The sequence below is a fragment of the Mus pahari genome, chromosome 2 (genome assembly GCF_900095145.1).
Source record: "Mus pahari chromosome 2, PAHARI_EIJ_v1.1, whole genome shotgun sequence".
Taxonomy (NCBI): Eukaryota; Metazoa; Chordata; class Mammalia; order Rodentia; family Muridae; genus Mus; species Mus pahari.
Window position 1 is genome coordinate 154677482 of NC_034591.1, and position 12768 is coordinate 154690249.

Sequence of the window (12768 nt, forward strand, 5' to 3'; positions counted from 1 at the left end):
AAAAAAAAAAAATCAGGGCTGGAGCGATGGCTCAGCAGTTAAGAGCACCAACTGCTCTTCCCAAGGACCTGAGTTCAACTCCCACCAACCACATGATGGCTCACAACCATCTGTAATGGGGTCTCGTGCCCTCTTCTGGTGTGTTTGATGACAGCTACAGTGTATTCATATACATAAAATAAATGAATCTTTAAAAAAAATAAAACAAAATAAAACAAGTTGGGTTTTCTTTTGCTTGTTTTCTCCTGAACAAAAATGAAAGAGAATACTATGTCAGTATCAGATAAAATAGTGTAAGGATACTTTTCAATAACTGACTTCGATTTGAAACGTGGTGCATGAGTTTTGAATGGATTAACTGGCACTAGCATAAGCCTCATTCCTCAAGTTTGTGCACGCATTTATCCTTAGAACTCTAAAGCACCGCCAAAGATGAAATTGCTTTGCTGTACCAATATGGAAGTTTTACACGTAGATGCCTAAATTATACCTAACACTAACTGAAGCCATTTATTTGCCAAAAACATTTTCAAAACTGCCACCATATGTATGTGTGTGACAACATATTAAATATATTTTATATTAATTGTATATTGACACTAATTTCATAACCAGGTGCAGATTTTTTTTAAAATAAACTTTAACTCTTAGATTGGTAAACTATTTTGTATATTAAATGTTACTTATTTACTAGGTAATAATTTAGATGTATAGAATACCCATACTGCACTTGCGTGACCTTTTTAGGAAGTAGCAGGGAACGTCCTGGTTAGAAGTCACCACTGCTTCTTGTGTCTGCTGACGAAGATTCACAAGCCTCCTCGTTTCTCCCTCCAGGAATCAACTTAAGCAGTTCGCAATCTGCACCAAATGGCAGAAATATAAAAGGAAGCAACAGTAAACTGTTGAAAACATGCAATTAGGTAGGAAAATATATTACCAAATGGGACCACCAACATCAGGTCATCCCACCAAACTGATCTGAAGCCCAACCCAAGATGCTCTTCAGAGAGAGACCACAGAGAAGCCTCCTGCTCAGATTCTTGGAGACAGTGTGCCTTTGATGCACATGAATGAGGCCAGATGGAAGCGGATGCTGCTTGACGAAATGTCTAATTTATTTCATGCAATAATGTCTGTCAAGGGCCCAGAAGAAACAACAGTTAGAACTCTTTGAAAAACTATAAATCATTAATTTCATAAACTATGTATTAGCCCCTACATGTACTGAGAGGAAACATTTGTGGTCTGCTATAAATACAGTAATAAAGATCATATTAAATTAATTTAATGCTAAATTAAATTAGTGTTGAGGATTAAAATAGTAGAAATGACCACAACCATACCTCTGATATGGCCAGGATTAACCATTTATATCCTGGTATTTTCTAATGTTTCAACTGGACATCCACTGATACAGCAGGTGACTTTGTCACCAGCCAAAAGAGGCTGACTTTCATAATTTTCAGAGTGACATTCCTCTCTTTTAAAACAGGTTTCCTCACTGGTGGCATCTACCTTTCACAGACTCGGGTCACAAGAGAATCAGAGACCTGAGTCACTACGTGGAACAGGTGCTACGCGGACCCTATGAAGTTGCAAATGTATGTTACAGTTTGGGTTTTTTTTTTTCTTTCTTTCTACTTTTACTCAAAGGCCAAGTCATTATTATATTATTCTTACCAAAATCAGTTTTAAATGTATTAGCATTCTGTACTTCTTTCACTCAATAATCATGTGTGTCTAGCATATCTGAAGTCCAGGAAATGTGGTCCAAAACCCCAACTTCATATTGCCTAGATGTGCACCAATGTACACATAGCACTAGATGTTCACTAATATATGCATAGCACTAGATGTGCACTAATGTATACATAGCACTAGATGTTCACTAATACACATAGCACTAGATGTACACCAATGTGAACATAGCACCAGATGTGCACCAATGTACACATAGCACCAGATGTTCACTAATGTACACATAGCACCAGATGTTCACTAATGTACACATAGCACCAGATGTTCATTAATGTACACATAGCACCAGATGTTCACTAATGTACACATAGCACTAGCTGTGTTCCTTGAGCTAAATGGACCACAACATGCTTGGATGTTCTAGAGTCTCAGAGGCATCATTTTCTTCCAGCTTTGATATAAAAAGGTACAAATTGGGGGACTGACAGTACCTGTGATGGTTTGAATAGGTTTGGCCCCCATAGATCCATGTGTTTCTATGCTTGGCCAAAGGGAGTGGCACTATTAGGTGGTGTAGGTGTGGCCTTGTTAGGGGAAGTGCATCACCATGTAGGCCAGCTTTGAGGTCTTCTATGCTCAAGCTCTGCCCAGTGTGGAATCAGAGTCTCCTCCTGACTGCCAGGGGAAGAGAGTCTCCTTTGTGCCTGAGGATCAAGATGTAGAACTCTGGACTCCTCCAGTGCCATGTCTGCCTGCATACTGCCATGATGATAATGGACAAAACCTCTGGAACCATAAGCCACACCCAATTAAATGCTTGCCTTTGTAAGGGTGACCTTGGTCATGGTGTCTCTTCACAGCAATAGAACCTTAACTAAGACAGTGTCTTTCAGGCATTTGACTTGGGGTGGGATGTAGCAGGGTTGTTCTAGGGCCCTGGACTTCGTAGGAACAGCCACATAAGGAAGATCAGGGAGAAGGTAAACCATGTTAGTCAACTAGGTTCGCACGGAGACTGTGACTAAATGCAACATACAAGGCATCTTGAGACAACACGAATCTAATTCCTTTAATCTCTGGAATTCAGAAATTTGAATATGGGAGTCTAGGGACTGAAGTTAAAGTATTGAAGTTAATATGGGACTGAAGTCAAAATATTGACAGACCTACTTATTTTATCTTCTAGAGCAGCAGTTCTCAACATGTGGGTCACTACCCCTTTAAGGGTCACATATCACTAGACTGCATACCAGATGTTTGCATTATGATTCATAGCCAGCAAAATTGCAATTATGAAATAGCAACGAAAATTTTATGTTTGGGGGGTCCCCACAATGTGAGGAACTGTATTAAAGGGCCACACCATTAGGAAGGTTGAGAACCAATGACCTAGGAGACCTCTTCCTGTAATACAATGGCCTATGGAGAAGTCAGTTCTTGCCCTCCCACCTCCTTGCCCAGCTCTTACTGTCCTTGTACCTCCACTGGAAGGATGCTAGTCATTACACTGGGCAAACCAGGGCTATGCAGGACAACCTTACCATCTCAAGATCTTCAATACATTTTATCTGCAAAGACTCTCTTGCCGTGTAAAGTAATCTTATATAAATTAGACCATGAACATCTACTAGGGGTGGGGAATACTATACTACTGTTACTAAGGATGTGTGGGAGAGTATAAAGATTCAATTCTTTTGGATCTTAATATGGAGAAGGGAGAGAACCAGAGAGGGGAAATGTTCCAGGTGAACTGTTATTTTCAATAACAAAACATATGCATTTGCTATGACAAAATGTTTCCTGGGGAAATGCAACACACGTGACCCCCAAACACCCTGATAGGAAGCTACCACAACAGACAGAAGTATGAGTGTGACCAAAGTCCAACTTGATGGACCATGGAATTCACTGGGGTCACTTACACGGAATATGGGTGAGAGGTCACTTACAGGAATATGGGTGAGAGGTCACTTACAAGGAATGTGGGTGAGAGGTCACTTACAAGGAATGTGGGTGAGAGGTCACTTACAGGAATGTGGGTGAGAGGTCACTTACAGGAATATGGGTGAGAGGTCACTTACAGGAATGTGGGTGAGAGGTCACTTAGAGGAATAGAAATAACATAAAGAGAGCTGCATCACCGAGCCCACCTCAACATGAGTGTCGGGTCCCAAACCCGGGAACCTGGAGCACACTGCCCAGCCTGCAGGCAGCTCAACAAGTTGGAGAGTGTCCTTACCAGGCGCCTCAGTTGGCCTAAATCTCTTCCAGACCCCAGATGGCTTGGCTGGCTTCTGCTTCTTCCTGGTGCTCTGCTCTCCAGAGTCTTTCCTGCAGCTCAGCTTCCTTCCAGAGGACTCAGCTTTCCCGCCTACTGCGGCAGGGAGGGACAAGTGAATCCCAGTCACTTCCACAGACTTCCTGAAGCTTGTCAGAGTAGCCCACCATCCTGTTCAAGAGATTCCTGCAGGATGGAACATTTTAATCTTCCGGGGTGAGAGTGGGCATTACACACAGCATCTTCTATCTGTAGCCAGGCCTTCCTCTTACAAAAGCATAATAATCCTATACAAGGGAGTATAGCATCTTGATTGGAGTTCCTATGATCCAACATTTTCCTTGCGAGACTTTGTCTTTTCTGTTGTAATCATAACCACAAGTAGCATACAATGGATGTTGTATTATATATAAAATACAACCTTTGCCTTTTAGTTGGAATGCTTAATTATTTAGATCTGCCACTGTGGTGAGGTGTATGTGTGTGAGAGAGTGTGTGTGTGTGTGAGTGTGTGTGTGTGTGTGTGTGCATGTGTGAGTGTGTGTGTGTGTGTGTGTGTGTGTGTACACCCAGGGTTACTATTTTACAAATGTTTTCTTTGAGATGCACCTGATGCATTTTTTTCCTTTCCATCATTAAAATTGATTGTTGATAATTCAGCTCTTTCCAAAGTAGCTTCAGAGTGATATACTGCTTAACTCTGCAGACTTACCACACAGATTAGAACACAAATCCCTAATGTTTTAAGTCCATTGTGATCTTGTAATTTTTTTTTTAATTTTCCAGTGGGAAGAAACCCTAAAGCAGTCTGTTTAGTTCCTTTGTATTTCATACATCATCATAATAATACACATTGACTTTTTTGTTCTTTGTCTGCCTTTAACAGCTTTGCCTTCCCAAACTTCATTCTGTTTTCAGATACAATGATGCTTTACTTTCTTATACTCAAGCTTCAGGGCTGCTCATGTTTGTCCAAATGGTGATTCTTCACTGTTGGTTCTTCCAACCTCTGAGGCCATGTTTAAAAATCACGTGCCTAGCTCTTTCTGACAGAATACTTGAATGGCGTGACCTAACCTAACTGTCTCTGAGACTCTAGCGCTGCAGTCTCCCTCCAGGCGCTCAGGTCCTGAAGTGTCTGCCCCTCACTCTGTCTTCTCCTAGAAGCCCCGCTTCAGATGCAAGTCTGTAGTCATTATCAGCAACTTTTAGTGTTCCTTTATTTGCTATGTTATTACTCTCAGTTGTTCTGGAAACAGTTTAGAAAATTCTGTAGAGATCCTGGGCTAAAAAAAATCTGTCCTTCTTGTGCGTCAGGCAGATCAGGGCTTGCAAGACACCCAGCACAAAAACCCACCTAAACACACATGCACACATAAACACACACACACACACACCTAAACAAACATACACACATAAACACAGTCATACACACACACACACACACCCTAAACAAACATACACATATAAACACAGACATATACACACCAGACACAAACACCCACCTAAACATACATGCACACATAAACAGAGACATATAAAACACACACACACACACACACACACACCATACACACATAAGCATGCTGTACATGTGTGAAGCTGATATCTCCTGATGCTGAAGAATCCCTCATTCTCATTACTGTTGGGTAAATTGTTCATTGTCCATGAGACATGGAAAAATCCCTCTAAGACAGATACTGGTTCCACACGAAGGCACCAGGCAGACAGAAGTAAGTCTTCAGTTCTTGGACAAAAGTGTATAGTGGTCTATTTGGGACAATATCCTTAGGGTAAAGAATACATGGTCTCTTGGATGTTTTGCTTTATGAAACAAGGATGGAGATCATTTATAGAATCTTTTAAGTTAAGTCACTTACCTCAAAGAGCTTGAATGTCTCCAGAGTGAGCCCATTTGAAATAATAATTAGACTAATCAGCAGCCAGCAGGCCTTTCTTAAGACACAGGATCCCATTATATGACCTCCATTGGCTTCAAATCAAAGAACTCCTGCCTCTACCTCTATCTCCTAAGGGCTGGGTTTACAGGCTTGTGCCACCACGTTTCCTAACAAGGCACCATTTTCTATGAGAGAAACTTTATCTGTGACATTCAATATGCGAATGAATAAAGACAGCATGTACTGACGGCTCTGTGAGGACAGAGCAGGAGCAAGCTCAGGCTTGCTGATTAGAGGAAGCAGAACACGGGTCCTCAGCCTCCCCTGTGGGCACTGTCAGAGAGCGACTTCCTTCTCACACGGACATGAGCGGTCATGTGGCTTCTAATGTTTCAGGTCCCCAGGTGCCCTAGTTTGTGACTGATTCTCAGACGAGGTTAGACCGTTGTATTGCTCTGTTAGGGGAAAGCTGGTAGACCCAGCTATGCATGCTATTCTGAAACAAAAGAAAAGTGTCCCAACACTGAAGAGTTCAACGCAAGTCCAATCGAGTTAGGGAGTGTGGCTTTCAAGCACTACTAAAGACCAGACAGTAATTATTAAATAGAGGTCACAAAATGTTACTCTGGACAGAGAGAATGGTAGGAAGCAAGCAGGAGGGCCCTGGTTTTGTTTTGGTTATTTTTTTTCTTTCTCCTGCTGAGAAAGGTAAGCATCTAGTGGTTATATTCTTATATTCTCCTCAGTTCTTCCCTCACATCTAGACAGTTTCTAACTCATCGATGTTCGCTGATTTTTTTTAAATCTATAAATGAACAACAACACTGTCATTATCAATATAGCAGCCTATAGGATCTCTGTTGTCCTTCAAAACCTAAAAGATTGACACATTAATTACATTGGAGAGTGTTTGATGATGACCTTTAGACGTCTTTTCTTGATTACTGGCCAGTTGTTTTCTAATCAACTCACACTCCCAAAATAGGTCATTTGTTTCTACACATTTCATATGCAAACATCCATATGTATAGGGAATGACATTCTAAAATTTGCAGAAAACAAAAAATAGTACAGAAACCCTTGGAGTTGACTGATGGAAAAACTGAAGGACAATAATAATGTCAGGGGGAGGAAGAAGCAAAACATAAAGTAACTGAAAATGATGTAAAACACTGTGAAAATGAGACCATAGGAAAGCAAGCATTATCAACATAAGACAATAAGTAGGGCCTAGAAGGATGGCTGAGCAGCTAAGAGTGTGCACTGCTCTCTCAGGAGACTCCAGTTCAATTCCCAGGAGCTACAGCAGGATCCCACAGTCTTCTGAAAGTGCAATTCCAAGGAGCCAACACCTTCAGGATTTTATGAGTACCTACACTCACGCGCATATATCCACACACAGGAACACACATGCACAGATACGTTTAATAACGGTTAAAGAGAGAATACTCACGTATTCAGTTTTCCTGACCTTACTTTTTCTTTACGGTATATTTTAATTTCTGACTCAGTCAATGGATAGCAGGAAATGAATGACAGACCCTTCTGCCCTCTAAGAACAAGGTTGTGTATTTCTTCACATTGGTGTCCATATGGTTTTTGCATCTCAAAGGACAGAATAGAATGCTGAGGTCTTTATGTCCCCTACTGACTCACACTCTCAGATGCTCATGTCCGTGTGCTTGTGCTTCAGGCCAGAGTGGCGAGTGGGGAAGGAAAGGTGGAAGCTTTCTCACCTCTGCGTGCAACCACGCAGCTCACACCAAAGCTGGCTGGACAGAAAGCGAGTCTTGATGAGTTCGAAATACTCAGTAGCTGCTGAAATCAGACTCAGCCTTTGTAGACCAAGGCAGGTGTAAAGACACTCCTGACTTCTGCCTCTGGTGTCATGGGGGCAAGTATGGAGATCTGTCTGTGTTCAACAGTAAGTTGTCAGTCAGACACTCAGATTGTGTTCTATAAAAACTTCCACGATGGGTTAATGCGCAGAAGTGTGAGCGGAGGGCAATCCTGAGAGAAGGCAAGGGAGCTGAACCTGATGGGGATAGTATGTAAGTCCACAAAGTGAGTTCAGCACAGGAAGGCTTAACGTCACTCTCATGGATGAATGGGACATCTAATCACAGGCATCGAGCAGAGACCTGCAGTTTCCATTTTGGTCACATTTACCCAGGTGGATACACTAAACCACTGCTATGAGGCCCCAAGGAAAGGGGCTTCTGTCTTACTGTGTGTTGCTGTGAATTCTTACTGGTTAGCACTGAGGGACAGGAAGGCTCTGTAAGTGTTAGATGTCTCATCATATTTTTAAATTAAAGCCTGAGATTAAAATGGGTGAAAAACACAGAGAAGGAAAAGAAGGTGGGATTGGCCTCCTCAAGCTTGACATACGGTGATATCAAAGATACTAACTGTATATGGTGTTGGGTGCTGTTGTTCTTTGAAAATTCATACACTCTCCATACTTGGAACTTGAGTGTCATTCCAGGGACTATTCTGTGATGGAGCCATAATGATGTCATCAAGTACTGATCAGCGAGGTCTAGGGAGATGGTTCAGTCTCTAAAGTGCTTGCTGACCAAGAAAGGAACCAGGGCTCAGGTCCCCAGCATCCACATAAAGTCAGGACTGGTATGCATGTGCAACCTCAGGAGTAAAGGCTAGTCCTGACTGAGACCTGGAGCACCTTAAATTGACTCTCTGAGCTCCATGTTCAGTGAGAGACCCTACTCAAGAAATAAGGTGGAACGGAATTGAGGAAGATTCTTGACATCAGCCTTTGGCCTATACACACACACACACACACACACACACACACACACACTAGCTGAATACCATTGCTAGCCAGTCTGGCCTCAGACCCCAGATTCTCTAGGCACTTCATGAGCAATTGTTAGTGATCTCTACATGTTTATGCATCTCTATATGTTCATAGAAACTCCAGATAGTCTCTCTTTTTTTCTATTGTTATGGCAAAAACAATTAACAAAAGCTACTTAAGGGAAGAGGGGCTTACTCGGTCCCCAGTTTGAGGGTGAAGATCACCATGGTGAAATGCATGGTTCTAGCTCTGAGTTGCGGGGAAGGCAGCAGGAGCCTGAGGCAGCTGGTCACACTGCACCCACAGTCTGGAAGGAGAGAGTCACAGGTCTCTTGCTCATCTCTCTTAATCCCTTTTACTCTCTCTGGGGCCTCAGTCCATGGGAGAGCGTCACACACCCTGAGCATGGATCTTCCCATCTGTGTCAAATCTCTCCGCACGCATCCTCATTGACAAGTGCAGAAGTGTGTCAGTGATCCTAAGTGATCTAAGGGATCTAAGGGATCCTCAGTCCCACCGAGTAGGCGACCAAGATCAACCACCACAGTTCCCCAGATCTGTTGATGTTTGAGAAATGAAATTTAATCTCAAGATGAAGTAAAACACAAAAGTTACACTAAAAGTTATACTAGTATTTCTAGCACAAGTCATACGACTTTGATGTTTTTCAGTCTGTATTACTGATTGACTCCCTTTCCTTGTGTGAATGGAGGAAGCTGCTTTTAAGATATTGAACATTAAGATTTATGAAAAATTGTAAAATCTGTAAAATCACTTTTTTATTATTTTAAGTGACATACGCAGGTTAGAGGAAATTTCTGGGATCACGAGTCTTTCTCCTCTGTAATAAAACAAGGGACATGAAGGGACTGTTTGCTCAGAGGACTCTTGGGCAGAACAGTCTGTATCTTTGATCCTAGCAGAAGCCTTCCAGAAACACTGTTTTTCACAGTTGCTTGTCATGTGGCAACACAGGAAAATTAAAGATAATCGTATTTATGCATGCATACTAAAATATGTGCTCAGTTTTAGTTATATGCTAAATTTGCAGCTCCTTCAAAATACATTGTATCACTATGCATAACTATGTAAGATTTTTTTTACTTGCCAATTGCATACACAGATAAAAATACATTTTGATCTTTTCCTGACCCATTACCCTCTTATCCCACTCTCTTCACCTAAAATCTTTCTCATGCCCTGTAAGTCCTTCTCCCACTTTTTGGCCACTGATTTTAGTTAGAGGTCCTTATGTGGACAGGGTGATAGATTGTTTATCAGAAGTGGGCAAATGACTCAGCAGTGGCTACACTCCTAAAGAAACTGTCAGCCCTGGCAGAAGAAATGTTTACAAAGGAATGTTTTTTGATCACCTACTGTTTGTAACATTGTAGAGTAAGAGCTTTAGTTTGTTTCTGGAGTAATCTGGATAAGTGAAAATATTGTTAGATATGCTAAATATGCTTATAATATAGTGATTATACAGATGTGAGCATAAATAATACATGACCTAAAATGAAAAGGCTTTGGGAGAGAAGAAAGAAACTGCAGTTTGAATATAATCAGAAAATCACCTCTTACTGTGTATCCTTGTGTGAGCTGCAGGGCTTTGGACTGGAGGACACTTTGAGGTCAAGAATCAATTATGTCAGAAGAGCAACTGCTCTGGTGGGGGGAGGGGGGTTGAAACATATTGAAACAGTCTACATAATGGAACAGATACCTAAAGATATCTAAGCTCTATCTACCTGTCTGTCTGTCTTTCTGTCTGTCTGTCTATCATCTATCTCTTGGAAAATTTGACTTTGTTGATAAATGAAGCAGGCATTAAATGGAAAGCACTACTACACACTACCGATCGCTTCTAAACAGATTGGGGTTGTGTTTAGGCATCCTGGTAACCCCCCTGCGTGCCTTCTCTTGCCTCACCCTTGCTCACACCCCTAGTCTGAGATTCCTGTCAGTGTTTATAGTTTCAAACAAGCACTGCATTGGTGCTAAAAAGGATTCGTTTTGCTTCTTTAAATTTTGTTCTTTCTTGATGGAATTGTGAATGAAGCAAAAATCTTTAGAAAGAATAATATGAACCTTATGATTTAAAAAAAAAATCACAGCAAATGACTAGAAAACCTCGCCAAATGCATGTCCCCATCAGAGTTCAGCTGAGATTTCACAAACAGACCATGTGTGCAGCATCTCACAGCCAGCCATTTACAGTGGGACCATTCCCAATCTTCAGGACTGTTGCTCATTTCTGGATGTCCCTGCAAACAGGGAATGATATCACTTAAGGTTTAGGCAATGGTTTTTTTTTTCTTTTTTCTATTTAAGCAGAAACCCAATGTCAAAATAAAGCCAAGTGGATAAATCCTGTCTTAATAGCGAACATATGTTTCCTGCTCCCCGTTGCTAAACCCAGATGTTAATGGCATGTTTGTCATCACGCTGCTCTCTTCCTGTTTGCCTCTAGCTGAGCTTACATTGCAGGCAGGATAAATGTCATGTGTGCACCATCAGTAAAACCAAGACAATTCTTCAGAGTCTGGTGCAGCACTGATGACATCCGAGAGCCAATTTACAAAAGATTCTTCAGGCATTCAGAGTTCTTCATGGTGGTAGTGTTTTCCATGTAACTCGAACAGGAGCACAGTGGGCTGAGCCAGGCGAGAAACTGGACATGCTGACATGTTACTTTATGAAGAATGCAATAAAACACAATTACTGCTCAGTTTTGATTTAGAAGTCTTGTGGGAATTCTTTCTTTCTTTCTTTCTTTTTTTTTTAGCTTGTGTATTTTACAGCACTCCGTGGCATTTGAGAGAAATAGATTTAGCTTATTGTTTTAAGTCACTAAATCTTGCAGCCAATGCTAGAAGTTGGCTGGCTTGCTAATAAATGGGAACATTTAATTTGCTTTAGTAAAGAAAGAGAAAAATGGATCTCGCTTTTATAGTCCATTCATTCTGGCCTGTGCATGTATTTTAACTCTGTTCAGCATTTGATAATATGGTATAGGAAAAACACTTAGGTTCTGAATTGATCAGCTCTCAAAAAAAAAAGAGTCAATCATTTTAAATTACATACCAGTTAATGTAATTGGTAAACGTATTATGAATGAGGATTCTGGGTTTAACAAAACATACTCTGATAGAGATTTTAATTTAATATTGACCCATTGGATTTCATGTTTGTTTTTCATTGTCCTCATTTTTCATTTAAAAGCATAATGGGAATTAAAATTTCCCATTAGTTATATTAGAATCTAATACATAGTGTATATACATATACGTATATGTATATAGTATATACATATACGTATATGTATATATGTGTGTGTGTATATATATACATAAACATTTCATATCACCCAATGACATTTAGCTCAACAACTGGTAACTTTAGATGGCCCAAGACAAGTCACAGCCATTATTCATTTGTTCACCAGATAGACAGGAAGAATGTCCTACATGTTTGAATGTCCATACATTAATGTTCAAAAGCTGGCTGTCAAAGCAGGATGTGAGCCAGACACTAAGATATCTTTCTTGTCACATGAGTTCAAATTGGCTGATTATGTTAGGAAAGAGAATATCAGACGTGTCACTGGGCACGAGTGGGAGGCCAAAGCCTGAATCTAAACATATTACTTTTGAGTTGTCTATGAGACTTCCAAAAAAACACTAAGCAGAGGTTTAGATACATTAAGGAAGAATGTTTGGCTAAAAATATACATATGGGAATTGTCCCCAAATAACTCATTATCAAAACTATTCACTGGAAGAAATTAAATAATCCTAAGTACACTGAGAAATGGAATTTAAAAGAGACATAGTTGGGAAAGCAGACCAGGCAGCCTACCAATTTTAAAGTTTGGGGAGATAAGTTCAGCTCAGCAAAGACAGCTGAGAGAGACCAATCCACTGAAGCCCAGAGAACTGAGTGCCAGGAACTCAACAAGGGAGATGGATGCAAATGAGAGAATGGCTATCTGCTCAAATTCAGAGAGTCAACAACCAGGAACCAGCATGGGTTTGGTGGCTCCCATCAGTGATCTCAACAGTCAAAAA

The 12768-nt window shown here is 40.8% G+C and overlaps 1 protein-coding gene across 4 annotated transcripts in view; it reads left to right on the plus strand.

The window, feature by feature from the left end:
- Pik3c2g (phosphatidylinositol-4-phosphate 3-kinase catalytic subunit type 2 gamma) overlaps positions 1-12768 on the plus strand; it is a 333974-nt gene that overhangs the window by 268439 nt on the left and 52767 nt on the right. For all 4 annotated transcript variants that reach the window (XR_003843304.1, XM_029535677.1, XM_021191148.2 and 1 more), the window contains one exon: positions 1496-1604. Coding sequence is in view for 3 of the 4 variants with exons in the window: in XM_029535677.1 (XP_029391537.1) it covers positions 1496-1604 (109 nt within the window). In the remaining variant the exon portion in view is untranslated. The remainder of the gene's footprint in view (positions 1-1495; positions 1605-12768) is intronic.